Raw genomic sequence first — 18,679 nt, 5'->3', positions numbered from 1 at the left:
GCTCGGGTAGATTGGGATTAGCACCCCCCTTAACAGAACTGAGTGGGATACCATCTGCCAGTTCTTGGTGGTCCTCAAGCCATTCCTCAAGGCCACTGAAAGCCTCATTGCTGGCAATGCCCTCCTTAGCCAGGTGATCCCTATAGTGAAGGAGCTTGAGAATCAAATGGAGAAGTTCCAGGGAATCAATGTTCCTGGCTGGGGCAAGCCGCTTTCACCAGAGGTGCAGGCACTAGTGAAGCAGCTGAAGGAGGGCATCAAAAAACAGCTGGATCCATTGCAGTCCAGTACGGTCTATGTGCTGGCAGGCATGTTCAACCTGGAGGTGAAGGGGAACATTGCAGCAGCAAAACCCTCAATCACTGGGCAGAGGTGCTGGTGAACGGAGTCAGGGAGGCAGAAGGGCAGAGGCGGGGGGGACATGGAAGAGGGGGATCCACTGTCCCTTGCCAGCACTCCAACCACCAGCCAATCTCCTCCACCACAGCTGCTGCCAATGTGGGCCAAGGGCATGGCTTCAATGTTGGGGACCAGAGGCACCAGACCCCACCATCTGGCAGGTAACGTGGAGGCTTTGGTGGCTACTTATCTCACCAAGGACGTAGAGCTGCTGCAATGTGACCCCTTTGCCTATTGGGCAACCCACAGACAGATGTGGCAGAGTCTGGCCACGGTTGCCCAGGAACACCTGTCCTGTCCACCAACTGGTGTTCTAAGCGAGAGGGTGCCCAGCATTGCTGGGGATGTTGTGACACCCCTCTGCACCTCCTTGGATCCTGGTTTGGTGGGGCAGCTGGTGTTCCAGAAGGTGAACCTCCTGCTGCTGGGGTTCCCCGAGCTCCACATGCAGGCTGAGTGAGTGCCACCCTCCTCACTCTCCACCTATTTCCTTTCTTTAGTTGCTTTCACAACTATTTAATGCCCTGCTCTCAGAGCTGAAGCCAGCAATTTAGTTTTTCACCAGCCAGCAGGGGAAGAACATCTCCCTGCTGAGCTCCTGTGCCAGGATGAACTTGGAGGTTTGGGCTGAGGACTGAGGAAGGAGGACTGCCTTTATTGCCTGCGTACCAGCCTCTGGCTTCCTTACTCTTCATTCCATCCAGAAAAAGCACACACCAACTGCAGATGCTTCCTCAGCCTGACGAAGGGTTTTTAAACCCAAAACCTTGCCAAGATATGTTTCTCCAACCACGCAGTTGGTCTAATGAAAGATATCACATCTACTCAAAGAATCTTGCCTGCCTGTTCCTTAGACCAACATGGCTACAACCAGAAACCCAGTTAACATACACAAGTGACCCAAGTTTTGCTTTCAACAGTTTGAGGTGCACTTTCACAGAAGCCCCTGCACCTATCTGCTTGAAACCTGGCAAGCTTCACGCCCTCAGGAGGGGCTACCATCCCTGCTGTTTTCATCCAAATCTGCAAAACAATAACAAAGTTATAGGTATTTTAGTGATTCCCCATTATACTCTGTGGCCAAATGACCAAATCGGCTGATTTGGCAGGCGAATCGAATCAGGATGGTGATTTGAATCACCAAATCGAATCACCGTCCCTCTGAATCAGCCAAATCCAGATCCAAATGGAATACTTGCTGTTTCACACAGGCCTACTATCCACGTCCAAATTGGTTCAAGCTTTGCAGGTTAGACTAAACTGCAAAGATTGAATCAATTCAGGCTCAGGCTTTCTGAATTCCTGTCTCTGGATTCAGAGCACAGTCACCATCAGACACATAACACGGCCAGAATGGGCCCTCCCTCCAAGAATGATTAAATGATATCTTTTCCCTAACAGCCAAGGCTGCCAACTCCAAGAAGATGAACTCCTTCTGCCTTGTGCATTGCTATCAACAGTAGCTGCTAGGGTACTTGATGCTCTGTGGGACACAATAGGATAACACCTTGTTATCTGTAGCCATATTGGTTCAGTGTTGCAAACACCTGTTTTAGTAAAAGAAGCAACTATAATAATCATAATTAGTCATGTAGTGTGATATAGTCCTGATCATCTCAACCTACACTGCTTTAAAAACATAAGGAATCAGTATGCAGACTCTCAGGATGCACTTGCTTAGAAATGAAATTCAGCTACCTCTTAAGGAAAACACAACCAAAATTGAAGAGTTCACTGCAAAACCATTCAGCAGGTAAGGGTGGAGGTGAAGATGATGGAACTGTCAGTGAAGGGGGCTGCCGAGGAGCCAGAGTAGTGGAATGGCTCAATTTGGAATCTGGGGACTATGTGGTTAAAGTACCACGACGCCTGGCCATGTAGGGACCAGATATGCTAATTAAAGTGTTTTGACTGACATTCCAGTGAGTCTCTCCTACATATTCCTCATCACTGTGGAACTATAAGCTGCCAGAAAGTCTTCTCCATGCAATACAGAGATGACAGTGTCACTGTCAAAGAAAAGTAATTGCAGGTGATGGATATACCAACTAGCGCCTAATCAACAATGATTCTCTTTTCATGCAAATGTCCCCAGCAATTAACAAGGGTGAGAAATACCAAAAATGCTGTCCTTTCTCAGGTTCCTCTGAAGACAGCAGAGCCCAAAGTTTTATCCCAATCCTGCCAGCTGTTCCAACTGCTCTCAACAAGCTAAAAACACTCTGTTCTACCAGCTAGCAGTGGGGAGGTTTCATCTCACCGGAGGAAGTGACCAGTCGGGTTATGCCCAAGTCTGGTGCGGGTCTTCCTCCTCATGAGGCTCAAGTTACCTCGGCATGGCTCTGAGTCAGTGCAGAAGCACACAGTGCCTCAGAGCAGTGGCACTGCAGAATGAGGGGTGGTTTCCTTCATTGGCTACATCTTTGACAATCAGAGCAATCCTGTAGCTGCATTTTGGCAGCTGTGAACTAATTATTTCTGTCATTTCTTAATAGAATGAAGTCAAACTTTGAGGCCTGACTTTACTTCAGTCCTTACTTAGGCAAAGTAACCAACTGTAACCTGGATCAATGCATACACACTACAGACATTCCTATGCTAGTGCACGGTATCAATACACACCCATCTGCAGACTCCTGTGATCCACTGCCCAAAGAGAGAACAGCATTACCTACCATAGACGGTGATACGGAGATAGAGCTGGGAATTATTTTTCTCTATGAAGTTCTGTAGATACTGAGAGGCAGAGCTGCCCTTCCCAGCCAAAAGATCCATCGCTGCCTTCACCTGCTCCAATACGGTGCCCACCTCCTGCACCTGACCTGCTTCCTCAGCTGTGAGGATATCCAGCTTCCTCATGTAGCAGATAATCTCCTCCAGGAACTGTGGTGAGATGGACCTCACCAACTGTTTCCGATAGCGGTTGATCCAAACACCTGGGAGGATGGGAGGAAACTGATGAGCATGAGGAGTCATTGACTATCTGGATCTCTTATGTGCTGAGGTTGTGACAAGACAAGGCAGTCAGAGTCCTTTGGAGGTCACATTGTCACACCACTATGACTGGGAAGCTGTATTGTATAAGCTGCTTGATCAAGGTAGAGACTGTAGAGACCCACAGTGTGATAATGAAAAGGATATGCAATCCAGAACAACACACACATAAAAATGGAAGTAACTAGTGGTTCAAAAGTATGATAGGCTTGTCCTGACAATGTTTCACTCTGAAGCCAGAATAGTACCAGTAAGAGGATCCAGAACCACTTGAATTGGCTAAGTAACTTTTTCCCTATTATTTTTTCAATTCTTGCTTTGTCATTTCTGCTTTGTGCATTAGAAATATGGAGATAGATAAATTGCATTATGGGTAATAAAATCCATTTTTGAATGAGAAAAATGGCTTAGAGGAACAGCGCAGGAAATCCATATTCTACCCATCTCAGTGGTATAAATCAGTTTGGTCCAAAATGGGATTTCACCAAAAACTCACATCAAACTTATAACACTTCTGGGCAAGTCAGCAGGCCAGGAGTGGGCCAAAAGCCAAAATACCACAAAAAAACACTGCGGGACAATGTTATTGCCAGTGGAAGAGTAGACTGACTAATTTCTTACAAGAAATTATCAATTTCCTAAGATATTCAGCTCAGCTGAAAAGACTCCAGTCAACATCAAGTAAACCTTCCAATCTCAACACAACCTCCCAATGCTCAGAGGCTCTTTCTTCACTGTTTCAGGACGCTCATTTTGAATGACTCGACAAGCTGGACAGTCATTGAGTTAGCATGCTGCCTGGAGTTATTCTGAACATCCCCTTCACACTTAAGCTGGAAGTGGTGGAATAGAACATGGCATGCAGTTGCTTTAGCAGAGAAGAAAGGACTTAGAAGCAATATCTTTACAGTAGACCTTCCAACCCTGGTAGCAACACCCACAAACACACTGCACTGTTGCATGTCGGATATCTTTTAAACCAGAAACAGTGTAGGCATTAGGGCTATGCAAAGCTTTGGTAGCCCATTCAATTCAGTGGAGATTTGGCTCAATTTGGCAGCTGAATCTACAAATCCAAATCAAATTGAGAGACCAATTAAAAGGTCCAAATAGAATTGGAAGCCTCTGAATCGATTCAGAAAAGATTCGGTGTCGATTCTGAGATTCAGCCATAGACTAAACAGGCAGCAATCCTCACCATGCTGGACACAGCTGCTGCCAGCTGGTAAGTCTGCTGTGGTGGGCAGAGGGGGGAAGGAATGCCCCCACAGCAAGGGAGGGATGGGGGCTTAGGCTGGGGCTGGGACAAGCTGCCCCGCTGGGGTGGGGGGCCGCGGGACTTAGGGAGGGGGGCTCCCGCCACTGTGTGCTGCCACGTGCCACCAGTCCAGAATGGCACTGGAGTGGCCATGTGCCCTGGATCTGCAAAGGCCAGGCTGGGCTGGGCTGCGCTCTGGGAGGCTAGCCCCAGCCACTCGCCGCCACCCTGCACTCCGCTGGATGGGCAGAGCCAGGGCTGTGCTCCAGGCAGCTAGCCCCAGCCACAGCCCTGGCTCCACCCGTCCCGCAGAGTGCAGTGGAGCAGGGGCTATGAGGGGCTGCAGCCACCCTAAAATTCCCCGTAGCCCCTGCCACCGGCCCCTCCCCGATCTGAGTGCATGTGCCCACTGCCATGCCCTGCCGCTGCTTGCCCAGTCAGGGCAAAGCCAGGGCTTGTCCAGGAGGTGCAGGGAAGTTAGGCGAGTTGCAGGGGGGCATATCCCTCACTCCCAGCACCTTCTGCCACACTTCCAGAGTGCAACCCGGCCCAGCCTCCCCCGCGCAGATCCGGGGCCACATGACCACTCCCATACCCTCCTGCACCAGTGGTGCATGGCGGTGCACAGTGGCACAAGCCCCGCTTCCCAAGACCTGTGTCCCCCCTCCTTCCTCGCCCCAGCTGGGCAGCTTGTCCCAGCCCCAGACCCAATCACTGCCTCACTGTAGGGGCATTGACGTCCCTTCCCACCCCCCTCCGCCCACCACAACAAACTTACCAACCGGAGGCAGCTGTGTCCAGTGTGGTGAGGACTGCTGCCCGTCTGTTTAGGCTATGGCCAAATCTCCCAAGCAGTGCCGAATCTTTGGATCCTATTCAGCCGAATCGAATTGGGACAGCGATTCGAATCACTGAATTGAATCACTGTCCCTCTGAATCAGCCGAACCTAAATCCAAGCAAATACTCACTGCTTTGCACAGGCCTAGTAGCCATGTCTGTGGTTCTTCAGCTGGGCCAATTACTCTATCTCTGTGCCAATTACCCAACCTGCAACTGTCCCAGACATGTCTAAGGAGTAGGACTGTGCGAAGCTTCAGTCCCTGATTCAATTCAGCGGAGATTTGGCCCGATTCAGTGACTGAATCTCCGAATCCAAATCAAATCAGAGGACCCTTTAATCTCTCTGAATCGAATTGGAACCCTCCGAAATGATTTAGAGAGATTCAGAAAGATTTGACGATTCGGGCATAGACACAACTTTAAATATTTTTTTCTACATACCTCTAGGTAGCAGGCAGCTCATGAATGCTGAGATGCCGAGGCACATGAAGCATCCCACAGGAGCACTGAGGGGTTGGGGGGTGGGGGGGGGACTTCCAGTCCACTTCCAGGTCCGCCGGAGAGTGCACAGGGAGGCCCCCCCATGCTCCATCTGCTCCAGCATCACAGCATTCACGAGCCACACCTGGTACCTCAAGGTATGTAGAAAAAACATTTTAAGCTGTGTCTATGGCCAAATCGCTGATTCTCTGAATCAGCATTGAATCTTTAGATTCGGATTTGGCCAAATCAAATCAATTAATCAAATCACTGTCCCTGATTCGGGCTGAAACTGAATCTGGATCAAATAGGGCCCGTTTTGCACACCCCTACTAGGAAGTTAGTTTAGAAGGCAGCAGGCCAGAGCAGCACAGCGTGCTTGGAGATGCTGTTAAGTTTACCGTGTAGGCTAGCCACCTACATGAAGTACACCAAGAAGAAGCTTGTTAGAAAGGGACACAGCTCGTATCATGTTCAATAACAGGAATCACTGAAGCAATACCTTGTCTCCTTTTGTGGGCTTAGTCCAGTGACTCTCAGCCAGGGTGTCTGGGCACTTTGGGGTGCCACGTAACCTTCTGAAGGGTGCTGCAGAGGTGTGAGGAGTTAAGTGCTAGTCCCTGCCTCGCTGCTCACTTGCCCCCACTGCCCAGCTCCTCTGCAAGGAGGAAAGCTCTGTAATAAATTAGTTTTTGAAATAGGATGCTGCTCAATTAACAAAAATTATGGAGGGTGCCTTGAGTCAAACAAAGGATTCCTTGAGTCTAAAACCATTGAGAATAACTGACCTAGTCCCTTGGACCCATCCAAAACCTTTTACAGTAGCGCAAACAAGTGGAACAAAGGCTGAGAGAGACAGTATACCTTGTACTCCAGGACCTTCCACCATGACCTGCCACTCACCTTCCATCGGAGGTTTCCCGTGGCATCAGAGGCCTCTTGGGAAGGATATCTTTCAGTTGTCAGCACTACAATTGTGGGGCAGTCCCCAGTGCCTTCCCCTTGACTCCACTCTTTGCCTCCTGGTCTCCTCTCCGTCTGTGTCACAGGAGATGGCACATCACTCAAGGTTCACTGCTGACGAAGGCATTTAGCCTTTTTCCATGTTTCTGATGGAAGGAGAAGAAAAAGCATCAGTGGCAATGTGGGAGTAAGCAAAGCTCAAACCCTGAGCTAACTGTTCTGTATCTGTGGATAAACAACAGGTATGTTTCCTTGCAGCCGACTGGGAAAATGTGGGAGGATAAATCTTTCAGGACAGAATGATCCTGCTGTGATGCATCTGAGCTACTTCCAGCTGAGTCAAGCTTGTGCAGCTCGTACTGACTCAGCTAACAGGAGAATTTCCTGTGAAACAGTTAGAGATATTGCTGATTGAAGGAACTTTGCTAAAAGTTTACAAAGGAAAGCCTTCCTACAGCAACTGCCAGCAGAGAAAATGGCTGAGATTGTGGCTCACAACTGTGTCACAATTCAGTGCCACATGCCACCAAGCCAGGATACTAATGTCCAGGACCATGATGCCACAACCCAGTGCTCATATGCTTGTGCCTGAATAGACCATATTAAGAACCCAATATCAACCTGTCAATGCTTTGTTGGGATTAAAATCCCAAATGTCATGGAGATTGTACCTGGTGGCGTTGCTAGGATGCTAGTGTACTAGCATCATACTCTAAACATCCAAACTCTTTATGATAACATTCAGTGCATATGCTATAGCATCCATGCCATGAATGTTATACCTGGGTCTTTCTTGATTGGACATCAAGTAACATTACTCATTTTCTGTACGACTCCCTCCAAATGTCTGAGTGACAACCCTTCACCTGTGGACTGCTGCCTGGACAGAGCATTGTTGGGGAGGGTTTAATTTTTTTGGAAAGGAGTTTCTGAGACCCAAAGCACAGATACAAAGTGATTCATTCTATTTTGAACTTTCTTAACTGAAGTGCAGAATCTCCACCCCACGTTTCTTAATTAGTAGCAAATGTCACAGTGCCCATTTCAGAGCTTGGTACTTACTCCATTTTTGACAGCACAAATGAATGATATTCGAATTATGGTAAGTAGCAGTCACCTATTCCATCTCACCTGGGTGCTACTGGATTGCTGCTAATTGGTTTGCTTTTTAAAAAGAGAAAACAGCCATTGAATTCATGAACTCCCCATACAGAGAGCAGTGGGAGGGCAGTGTCACTGACATGAGAGGAAAATGTCTGCTTGCTTGAAAAGACAAAGCAAAAGCAGGCTCTTTTTATCACTGTCTCACAGACCTTTGTATTCCCAAATGGAAATGCCAGAGGTTAGCTCTGGAGTGGGCAAAATGCGGCCCAGGAGCCAGATGCAGCCCGCCAGGCCATTCTATCTGGCCCGCGGAGCCCCTAAAAATTTTAGAAAATTAATATTTATCTGCCCCTGGCTGCCTGTCATGCAGCCTTCGATGGCTTGCCGAAACTCAGTAAGTGGCCCTCCGCCCAAAATAATTGCCCGCCCCTGAGTTAGCTGCTGTGCCTAGTTACCTGGACTGGACAGTGAGTTTGAGGATGAGTGCACAGGGAACCTAGCTGCAGGTTGGATTTATGCACAGCGGCCTCTTCTTTCAGAGGGTTCGGTGGTAGGGGCAGTGTATCCTGCAACAGGAGGCCTTTGCACACCATTTTCATGGTGCATCTTTGCAAAGGAGCAGGGACAACTCATTTCTTCTGCTCTTACAGAATAATTCAAAAGAAGTGCCACACAGGGGAGCTCGGTCCATGCCTTGGCTGTGTGATACGATTTGGCCTTTTATGAGGCAGCTTCACATACTTTGCTGCCCATTCTCCTGTCCACGGGTCAGGACACAGGGTTTCTTCTCCCTCTTCCCCAGTCAGGAAACTCAGAGGCTAGGGACAGAAGTTAAACATAAACCAGTTTAAGTGATCAGAAACTGGTTTAAAGCTGTAACAGAACAGAAGCTCAGTGCGCATAAACCAGCATCATAATGGCTGAAACTGGTTTAAGATAAACCTGATTGAATGTAGTATCAGATTTAACTGATTTGGGTCAAACCAGTTTACCAAACTTCTGTTCCAGACCCCTTCCTAGTTAAATCACAGTCCCCCAGCATGCTTTATAGCCTTGGGCTAGGCTGTGCTCCAGACAGCAGAGTTGGCCCCACCCCTCTGCTCCCTAGCTGGACCAGTGAAGGCTGCCTGATGGGGCCGGGCAAGCCCAGTTGGTGATGCAGCCCAGTCTGCAAGGGGGGGTCTGCCCCCCCGGCAAACTCCAGCTGGGGCCTAGGGCAAGGGTTAAACACCCCTTCCCCTGCTCAGACTTACTGCTGGCTGCAACTGTGGACTACAAATCCCAAAGGCAGCTGGAAGCAAGAAGAGGAAGTGATAAGCAACCCTGCCAAGTCCTGCTGCTGTAATTCTGGACTGCAAATCCCAGAGACCTCGGTGGAAGCAGGAAGAGGAAGTGAACACACAGCCAGAGAGCCATGCTCTAGCGCCCCCCAGCTTCTGACCGGAGCCACTGCAGGCATGTGGCTGCATTTCTTGAATCAAAGGTAAGAGTCTGTTCACTACTGTTTCACTTTAATCTGTGCAGTTTAGACTAACCTGCAAAGACTGAATTGATTCAGCCTTGGGCATTTTGACTGTCTGTACCTAGCCAGAGGGTTTGGCTGCCCAAAATGGTAAAAGACCTCAGGAGCCATGCAGATCTTGATAAATCAGACCTGCACAGGGCAAGCGCATCCATATACAAGCCTGAACACTGCACAGTGGTTTTCAGTCCCTCTCTGTCTCTCTGGGCCTTTGTCAGTATAGTTCTTGCAGCCACCATGCTGGCTGGGTCTCTTCTATGGGCTGCAGATCCTTGAATAGCATAAGGGGGTGACAGGTGGGTATCTCAATCTGTCACTCTAGCCTAATTCCAACCCCTGCTTTCTCCAGTCCCCCTGCAGCACAAATAGATCCTGCATTGCCAAGAGCCCCTACAAATAGGTTTCTATAGAGTGAAGTGAAAGAGGGTGAAGGATGCTAAAAAGCCTCTGAACCTAGTTTCTCAAACTAGGATGTTCACAGAAATGTGCAGACTGTAATCACTTGTCTAAACCAATACCAGTTCATCAATAGAACAAAGCATTTTGAGTTGATCTCACGGTGACCTTCTGAGCAATCTAGCAGAACTGCTTTTTGGAATTCTTTTTTCCAGGAAATATCAGTGTTGCATTTTAATTGCATTTAATTTTTGGAACATAAAAAAAATGGAGAAATATTAGTTGTTCCCTCCATGTGGAAAGTCCAACTTCATGCCAGCTGATGTCCTGCTCTTCTGTTCTATTTCTGAACTATTCAGTTTTTATTTTCCAGTGCTTTGAATATGACCCCATGTCTCAAAACATATTTTGAGGAATATGCTATCTTCTCTCCAAGAAGTTTTATTTATGGCCTCACAGTTTATCATTTTTCTCAACTGACATACCAAACAAGGCTGTGATGTTGCCTTATCTCTTCTTTTTCTGCTCTAGAGCCAGTTTGTGTAATTCAGATACATGATCAAATTAAAAACAGCCTAGTGAGCAATTCTCTAGCTTATGTGCTTCTCTCTGCAGATATCTTGTTATTTCCAGCCACTTTGGAAAGTTCAGTTAAATCTTTCTATGAAATAAACATTGGGTTTCCCCTCTTGTCTCTTGTGGAACATACATTGACTAGAAATCAAAGCCTCCTGGCTGGATGCTGTGAGCTTTCCCCGTCTCTCCTCATGGCCATGGTGGAGGATGGATTCTCCTGCCTCAGGTAATTCACCCACGTTCCATGCTGCGATTTCCTACATCTGATACTATTTAAAAACATGTTGTTCCCTTCTAGGAAAGTGAATACCTCAAATTAGCAGGAGCAAATTAATTTTATCTAGACAAATGGGAGGCAATAAACAATGTCAGCAGTTTTTCCTACTCCCTATATATTTTTCTTGATCAAATACAGGACTAGAGTATTCTGCTTCAGGTGGGTTTAGTCCAGAGTGCATTCCTCAAGTGTCAGTAAGTTTGTATGCATGTCCCTGCTCACTGTCTTGGTATTAGCTTTGTCAGTGCAGCTTTAGTCTCATACTCTGAACTTTGAGCCTGCAATGCGATGCGGCGGCTAGTAAAGCGACCAAAACGCTGGCTTGCATCCACAGATGCTTCTCAAGCAAATCCCGGGACGTCATTCTCCCCCTGTACTCGGCCTTAGTGAGGCCGCAGCTGGAGTACTGCGTCCAGTTTTGGGCTCCACAATTCAAAAAGGATGTGGAGAAGCTTGAGAGAGTCCAGAGAAGAGCCACGCGCATGATCAGAGGTCAGGGAAGCAGACCCTACGATGACAGGCTGAGAGCCCTGGGGCTCTTTAGCCTGGAAAAGCGCAGGCTCAGGGGTGATCTGATGGCCACCTACAAGTTTATCAGGGGTGACCACCAGCATCTGGGGGAACGTTTGTTCACCAGAGTGCCCCAAGGGCTGACGACTAGGTCGAACGGTCATAAACTACTACAAGACCGTTTCAGGCTGGACATAAGGAAGAATTTCTTTACTGTCCGAGCCCCCAAGGTCTGGAACAGCCTGCCGCCGGAGGTGGTTCAAGCGCCTTCATTGAACACCTTCAAGAGCAAACGGGATGCTTATCTTGCTGGGATCCTATGACCCCAGCTGACTTCCTGCCCTTTGGGCAGGGGGCTGGACTCGATGATCTTCCGAGGTCCCTTCCAACCCTAATGTCTACGAAATCTATGAACTTCCTTTCAGCTGCTTTATTCCACAGGAGTAGGACTCTAGCACAGATTGGAGCAGGAGTCCACTCCCTTTGGGTTAATCCTGAGTGGGAAATATGTGGAGTTGTTCCAAAAATAGGCTCCATCCTCACCTCCCCACCATAGTGCAGTGCAGGAAGCATGGCACAAGCAGGGAGGAGTAGCCAGAGGCCGTTGCTGCTGACCTGAAGGGGAGCCAGGAAGAGAATCCTCATCTCCAACATGGGCTCTCACCTTCCTACCCTGGGCTGCACCAAGAGTGAACTGGAAAATGAGGATTTGAGCAAGTGAGGTAACAGGTGCAGTCCCTGCCCTGCAGAATCTCTCAAGAGCATCTAGGCAGAAAGGAACATGCAGCCTGCACTTTAGTAGTGTCCTTTTGCATCAAAAGATACCTTGTCAGCACTGGGCAGGAGGCCTGGCTTATCACTGTTCCCTCAGTGATGGGTTTTCCACACACAGGCACTTTCTGATGGGCAGTGTGGAGCCTGTTACAAACTCATCGGTGCAGCAGGCACCAAGTGACATGCTTTTCAGTCATTTCAAAACAGAAGTTAAGGACTGAACTGTGCTCACATCACTGGATGGGCTCTTCTCAGAACAGACAAGACCCACTGACAGGGGCTGTTATAACTATCAGTAACATTTATAGTACAGTAACAGTGGAATGACACAGATGGGGCTCTGTTGAGTTTGGCACTGCACACACATAGTGCCTGCCTCAAAGACCCAACATAGCACATGGATAAGACAAACCAGTCCTTTGGAGAAAGTGGCAAGAGAACCAGTATGTAAAACAACAGGATGAGTTCAATTCCTAGTCAGAAGCACTATTTGCAGCTCATGTACACTATAAATACAAATTCTTATTTTCTTTCTACACGTAAGTGGCAACTTTCTAGCTGTGTTAGTGGAGTTTTTGGCACTTACGCACAGGTAGGGATTCTACTTCCCTTGTAGTGTGGACATGATCAGTCCCTGCATGCACACTTACATGTGCAGTAGCCTACATACTGCACAGGCAGGTACACAGCAGCATCTGCCTGTGCCTGTTGAAAAAGTTTAGGTGTGTCCAAGTCACAAAAATGTGGTCAGCCAGAAAACCATGACTAACAGGTGTTCAAAAGTGAAAGATGAGCAGCCTTGGTATTTTCCCTCAAGAGCTATGGCACTTGCCCAGGAAACAGAAGACCTGGCTTCTAGACCCTCTTAGCCAGAGTGGGTGTGCATGTACCTACATTACTTTGACTTCACAGCACAGTGTCCTAACCACAAAGCCACACGTTAGGCATTTTACAAGGTTCCTGGACAAGTGACCTCACCAGTCTTGGGGCTGATATATGGGAGAGCCTGCACTTATGCTGAAGTACACACAGGGGTGGATCTAGGATTTCCCAAAGGAGGGGGGCAGGAGCAGCAACCTGCACTACAGGGATGGCTGCACTCCTTGCTCCCACCCTCCTGCACCCCAGCCAGCATGGGCAGACTTTTTTAAGTCCCTAAAGCAAGTGAAAATCTCCCCACCCTTCCTCTTCCTGCTCAGAGGCACACTCTGTCTTTTCCTCTTCCCCTCCCCTCAGCTCCCCTGCCTGCAGCTGCTGCTTTCTCTGCTGCTCTGGCGCAGGGAAGCTCCAGAGCCAGCTGGACTGAGCAGGGCCTGGGCTCAGCTGGGGAAGGGACAGTGGCAACAGTGTGGCTGGAGTGAAGTTCCCCACACCCTGCCCCGAGCATGGGAAGGAGAACCCCTGTCTATCCCTGCTGTTGCTGTCTACATTCCCACCTGAGCCCAGCCCCTGTGCAGCCGGCAGGAACAGTTCTGGTGCTCCCCTGACCCCAAGACAGTGGGGAAAGTCAGGTGGGAGGAAAAGAGGAGGAGAGGAGGTGTGCCTTTGAGCTGGAAAGGGAAGGGAAGGAGAATTGTTGCATGTTTTAGGGACTCTAAAATGTCTCTGGAGGCTCCCATGGTGCAGTCCAGTCCAAAAGGGGATGCAGCCATGCCACTGCACCCCTGAGTACATGCAATGTGTAGCTGATTGAGCATGCCCAGTTTATGTGTGCACACTTATGTGTCCACAGTGCAGTCAGGGCCAAAAATGCCCAGGGACACAATTAGAAAACTGCTGTTTGGTGCACAAAGGGAAAGAGCGTTCTACCAGGTTCAGAAGGCGGTTTTCATGTTCTACTTCATCTGTGGCTATAAACCACAGTTCCAGAACCACTGGGGCCTATGTCCAGACACCAACAAGCAATACTTACTACCCATTGACTTTTACATTCAGGTTAAATATGTGGCAAGGTATCTGAAAGGCAACTGAGTCCTCCCTGATAATTATATTTGTTGCCATGATATAAACAGCTGGATTGTAGCTCCGAGTCCTGGGCCATTTAGAATAGGGTCAAAAGAAGCCACGTCACAGCAGGACTCTTGGGAGGAAGAGTAGGTGATTGACTCTGCAATCCTTCAATGATGAAGCATGAGCACGGTTTGTAAGGGAGCTGTGTATTGCACCCTGGGTTTGCTCAGCTCCGCTGCCTGCTGCAAAGTGCTGGTAGTTTAATGGCTGCAGCCTCTCTCCATCTCCTTGCTACCTCTAGAACAAGGAGGGCTGGTGATCTTTTCTGTAACAACAGCCATTCCCTGCTAAAGGACAGAAATAGAAGGTAGAAGGCTCCATGTATACTCTTGCCCATATTCTCATCCAGCCAAGGCTAGCCCCTTTCTCATCTGCATTTAGGCTTGGATATTGCATGGAGATTGCTCCAGTTTTATAAAGAAATTATAATAATCATGCTTAAAGTATATAACCTCAAGTAATGGTCTACCTCAGGAGGAATAATCAAAAATACAAAAATAAAATGGGGGACACCTGGCTGGCTGGCAGCACTATGGAAAAAGACTTGGGAGTCTTGGTAGATCACAGACTCAATATGAGTCTGCAGTGTGATGCCCACACACACAAAGTGAATGCAGTTTTGGGCTGCATCAATAGAAACACTAGGTAAAAGACAAGGGAAGTGATAGTGCCTCTCCTCTCTACTCGACACTGGTTAGGCCTCATCTGGAGTAGTATGTGCAGTTCTGGCCTCCACGGTTGCCTAGAAATGTGCTTGGGAGTGGGGGCCTTTTAATTAGAGCAGTTCCTGAACAGCTGCTCTAATTAAAATGGTTCACCATCATATGTATTAAGCCCCCACATGTTTCAAAATGGCCACAAGGGCACTTTATGTAAACTTTGTTGAATAAACTTTAGATACAGTGCCCCCGTGGCCATTTTGAAATGCACAAGGGCTTAATGCATGCGTCTGTGGGGTGATGCGCTGTGTTCTAATTAGACCACTCCAGTGAACTCAGTGAATCAAGTCTGCTCTGACACGTTTTAATTAGAACATGAATGAGCACGTCTATAGGCACCCCACATTTTAAAAAGGATGTGGAGAAGTTAGAGAGGGTCAAGAGGTGGGCGACTAAGATGATGAAGGGCTTGGAAAGCAAGTCATGTAGGCTTGGAGATAGGCTTGTTCATGTTACCAGCACATATGGAAAAGTGCTGGTACTATGACTTAGACACTCATCATCTGTTCGTAGACTTTAAACAGATTTATGACAGTGCACAGACAGGGCGTTGGAAACATAATGGTAGAATCTGGGTTTCCCTAATAAGCTCATGAAAATGATTAGCCTGTGTCTTACAACACACAAAAGGGACAATTAAAAAGGATGGAAACTTCTTTGATGCCTTCAACATAGCACCTGGCCTGAGACAAAGTGTGATGCACTTTGCCTACTACTGTTCAACCCGGTGTTGGGACAAGTTGTCAGATTGGTGACTGAAATAAAAGAGGTCCAGCTCAGAGAATTGCACAATAATTTTGGGTACACAGACAACCTGGGCATCATATCCAACAGTGCTAAAGAACAGTAGAATGTAGGGACAGATCCAGGGGCACCCCCCTTTCAGACTGGACTGCACTGCTGGAGCCTCTAGGAACTTAAAAAAAGTCCCCAACATAGAAGAGATTCCCCCCATCTCCTTGGTGCTCACAGGCACGTCCCCTTGACTCCCTTCTCCTACTCCCCTGCCTGAGGCTGCTGCTGTCCCTGCAGCAAGGGATGCTTCAAAGCCGCTGCCTGTGGGCTTGGCTCAGCTGGGAACAGCAACCCTGGGAGAAGTGATCAGGAGTGGGGGTGAGCTCCCACTTCCCACACTTACTTCCAGGGGATTAGGAATGGTATGGGAACCCAGCCCCCTGCCCAGCAACACTGCTGCTGCTGTCTCTGAGCCCAGCCCCCACACAGCCTGGCTGGAGTGGGCAGGAGCAGCTTTGAGGCTTCCCCCACCAGCAGCAGAGAGAGGTAGGAGAGTGGAGAGAGGGGATAGGAGAGGAGAGGATGCACCTATGAGCATGGAGGGGAAGAAGAGGATTTTTAAAAGGTCCCCTAAGGTGTGTGTCCTGTCCCCATTGATGGGTTGGAGGCAAGAGGCTCGGAGCAGGGGCAAAGCCATCCCTGTAAAACAGGTGGATGCTCTTGCACCCTGCTTTGCCAAATCCTGGATCTGCCCCTGGTAGAAAGTATAAAATTTTAGAATATACAGCCAAGAGAATAGGGCTTATAGTGAGCAGACTATATGGATGTCACGCACAAGAATAGAAATGGAAGAGCAAAATGAGACCTTTGTATGGGAAATAGTAACTTTCCAGAGGGTGCAAGAATTCAAGTATCTTGGATCATTGTTGACTGACACCAACAAGATGGGCAGGGATATTACTGAAAAGATCCAGAGTGGGAATAAAACACTTCTTAATAGACTCATCGGGTCCAAGATACTGTCCAGAAGAATGAAATAGCAGCTATACAATACCACTGTTAGCTATGCAATGATGTACAGGAATGAGACTTGGTGCATGATGCTGAAAGACTGACAGAAACTGATTTGCTTGAAAATAATATTCTCAGGAAGAGAGCTGGACCAGTGTAAGATCCAGTGAGCGGAAAATGGAGGCAAGAACTAATGAAAATCTCTGAAACATCATGGAATTGCCCTTCATTACAGGTGTGGTGCTTACACAGCAGTTAGTATGGCTTGGCCATGTGGCGAGAGTGGAGGAATCTAGAAACATCAAAATCTAAATTATGATTATTCATCAACTGATATGAAGACATCCTCAAGGTAAGCCTCACCGGTGCTTGATGGACAACATAAGAAGAGACATGAAGGTACTTAATGTAGGAGAGGATTGGGAGGAGATAGCTCAGGATCGACAAGAAAAGAGGCACGTCATCCAGGAGGCCAAAGCACTACAGGTGCTGATCAGCCATTGGAAGTAATTCATATTTTAGTGTTTGCAGATGACAGGTGTTATGAAGTTAAAAGTCACTTGTGAGGCTGGACCTTCTGCCCTCTTTTCTGTTATTCTACAGGGTAGAGACAAGTCTTAACAGAACTGTTCCCTCTCTGGACAAACACCTTTACATACCTGGTAGTGCAGAGGAGGACTAGGATTTTTTATTCTGTGAAAAATTCTACGGTTTTGATTTTTTTTCATTCCACAGTGACTGGAATTACTGGCTGTTTGAACCCCATCTGTCCAGGCAACAACTTGGACAAATGTCATGCAGAAGAACAGGATAAGGAGTCAGTCAGGAAGGGCATTGACCACCCCACCCCTTTTAGAGAGAGTTTTGAAGATTGCCTAAGAGAGCTAAGGACCTAGGACCCTGGGCTCCTTACCCGTTGGGCAGGAGAGCTGGCAGAAAATCAGGCATGTTTGGAAACTGTCCTGCCTGAAATGATTCTTCTGGAAGTCAGCATGGTGTCTGTCAAAATTTCATCAAAACTGACATGTTCCTGTGGGACATTTTGCTTTTGACAAATCAGCATTTTCAAGCAGAGAAAAATATTCCATCCAAAAATTTCCAATGACCACTAATGTCTACCTTTTAAATGGTGCTTCAGCTGTATGTCCTAGTTAAGAGAGTCCCTAATCACTAGGGAATACCTAATGATCCTATTTGAATATTGTCAGTATTGAAATTAGATGTCACTTAATGGGATGTTTTGGCAAGCCCATGCTTAAACTGAGACACTGGCCCAGTTCACAAGTCTGTATCCTAAACAAGTGGATATCTTGCATACTCTGCATGCATATCCCGTTCAAGATCTAAAGTTCAGGACTTGCATCCTTCTCTCTAATGGAACATCTAATGAGAACATCTTGATCTTAAGAAGAATTCAGGTTCACATCCAGGTGCAAACTCTGCTACTTGGGTCTGTCTTCACTAAATGATACAGATATGTTGCCGGGCCATGCTAACACATATTAAAAAATAAACACTGTGGGAGAATAGTTGCAGCATAGCTTTGTGGAAAGTGAAAGACAGGGACTATTTATTGTTCTCTAGTATCTCGCATGTGAAGTCTCACTTACCAACTTCCTGTAGTAATCTAGCTTTTGTTTGTATATATAGAAAAGGGATTTCTTTATGGTTGGGGGCACTTTTGTTAGTGCCCCCAACCATAAAGAAATCCTTTTTGTATCTTACTAAGAGACTGAAGGCAGAGGATACATGACCCGAGGGTTCTTTCTTCCTGCCCCTAGACTGTGGCTTCAATCCAGCACACAAGTCACCAGCAGCACTAAAATGCTGTCAGGTTGTGAGGCACAGGAATTGAAGAAACCACAGTCAATACAGCACTTGCAGCAGAGCAGTTTATTTGCTTACAGACTCCTCTGCAAACTCAGCAACACAATATGCACTTACTGGCTTATGGCTCATCTACAGATTTACCAGTATAGGCTTGCTCTACAGGGACCAGCATGCCGTGTTTTGCTTTGAAATTTGAAGCAGGTGTAGCCAGCATGAGGGGAAAAAATGCAACATTCTTTTCTCTCTCTCCTAAGGCAAGAAGAGTTGCTGCAGGTTCCAC

At 47.6% G+C, this 18,679-nt stretch overlaps 1 protein-coding gene across 1 annotated transcript in view; it reads right to left on the bottom strand.

Annotated features, from left to right (window-relative positions):
• NLRC3 (NLR family CARD domain containing 3) overlaps positions 1-6,942 on the bottom strand; it is a 53,117-nt gene extending 46,175 nt beyond the window's left edge. The window contains exons 1-2 of the mRNA XM_025192201.1: positions 6,876-6,942; positions 3,075-3,335 (exon numbers count right to left, since the gene is read on the bottom strand). Of these exons, the coding sequence (XP_025047986.1) occupies positions 3,075-3,335; positions 6,876-6,882 (268 nt within the window). The 5' untranslated portion in view covers positions 6,883-6,942. The remainder of the gene's footprint in view (positions 1-3,074; positions 3,336-6,875) is intronic.
• Between the last annotated feature and the right edge of the window lie 11,737 nt (positions 6,943-18,679).

The sequence above is a fragment of the Alligator sinensis genome, unplaced genomic scaffold (assembly GCF_000455745.1).
Source record: "Alligator sinensis unplaced genomic scaffold, ASM45574v1 scaffold1297_1, whole genome shotgun sequence".
NCBI lineage: Eukaryota > Metazoa > Chordata > Crocodylia > Alligatoridae > Alligator > Alligator sinensis.
This window is presented reverse-complemented; position numbering and strand designations above follow the sequence as displayed.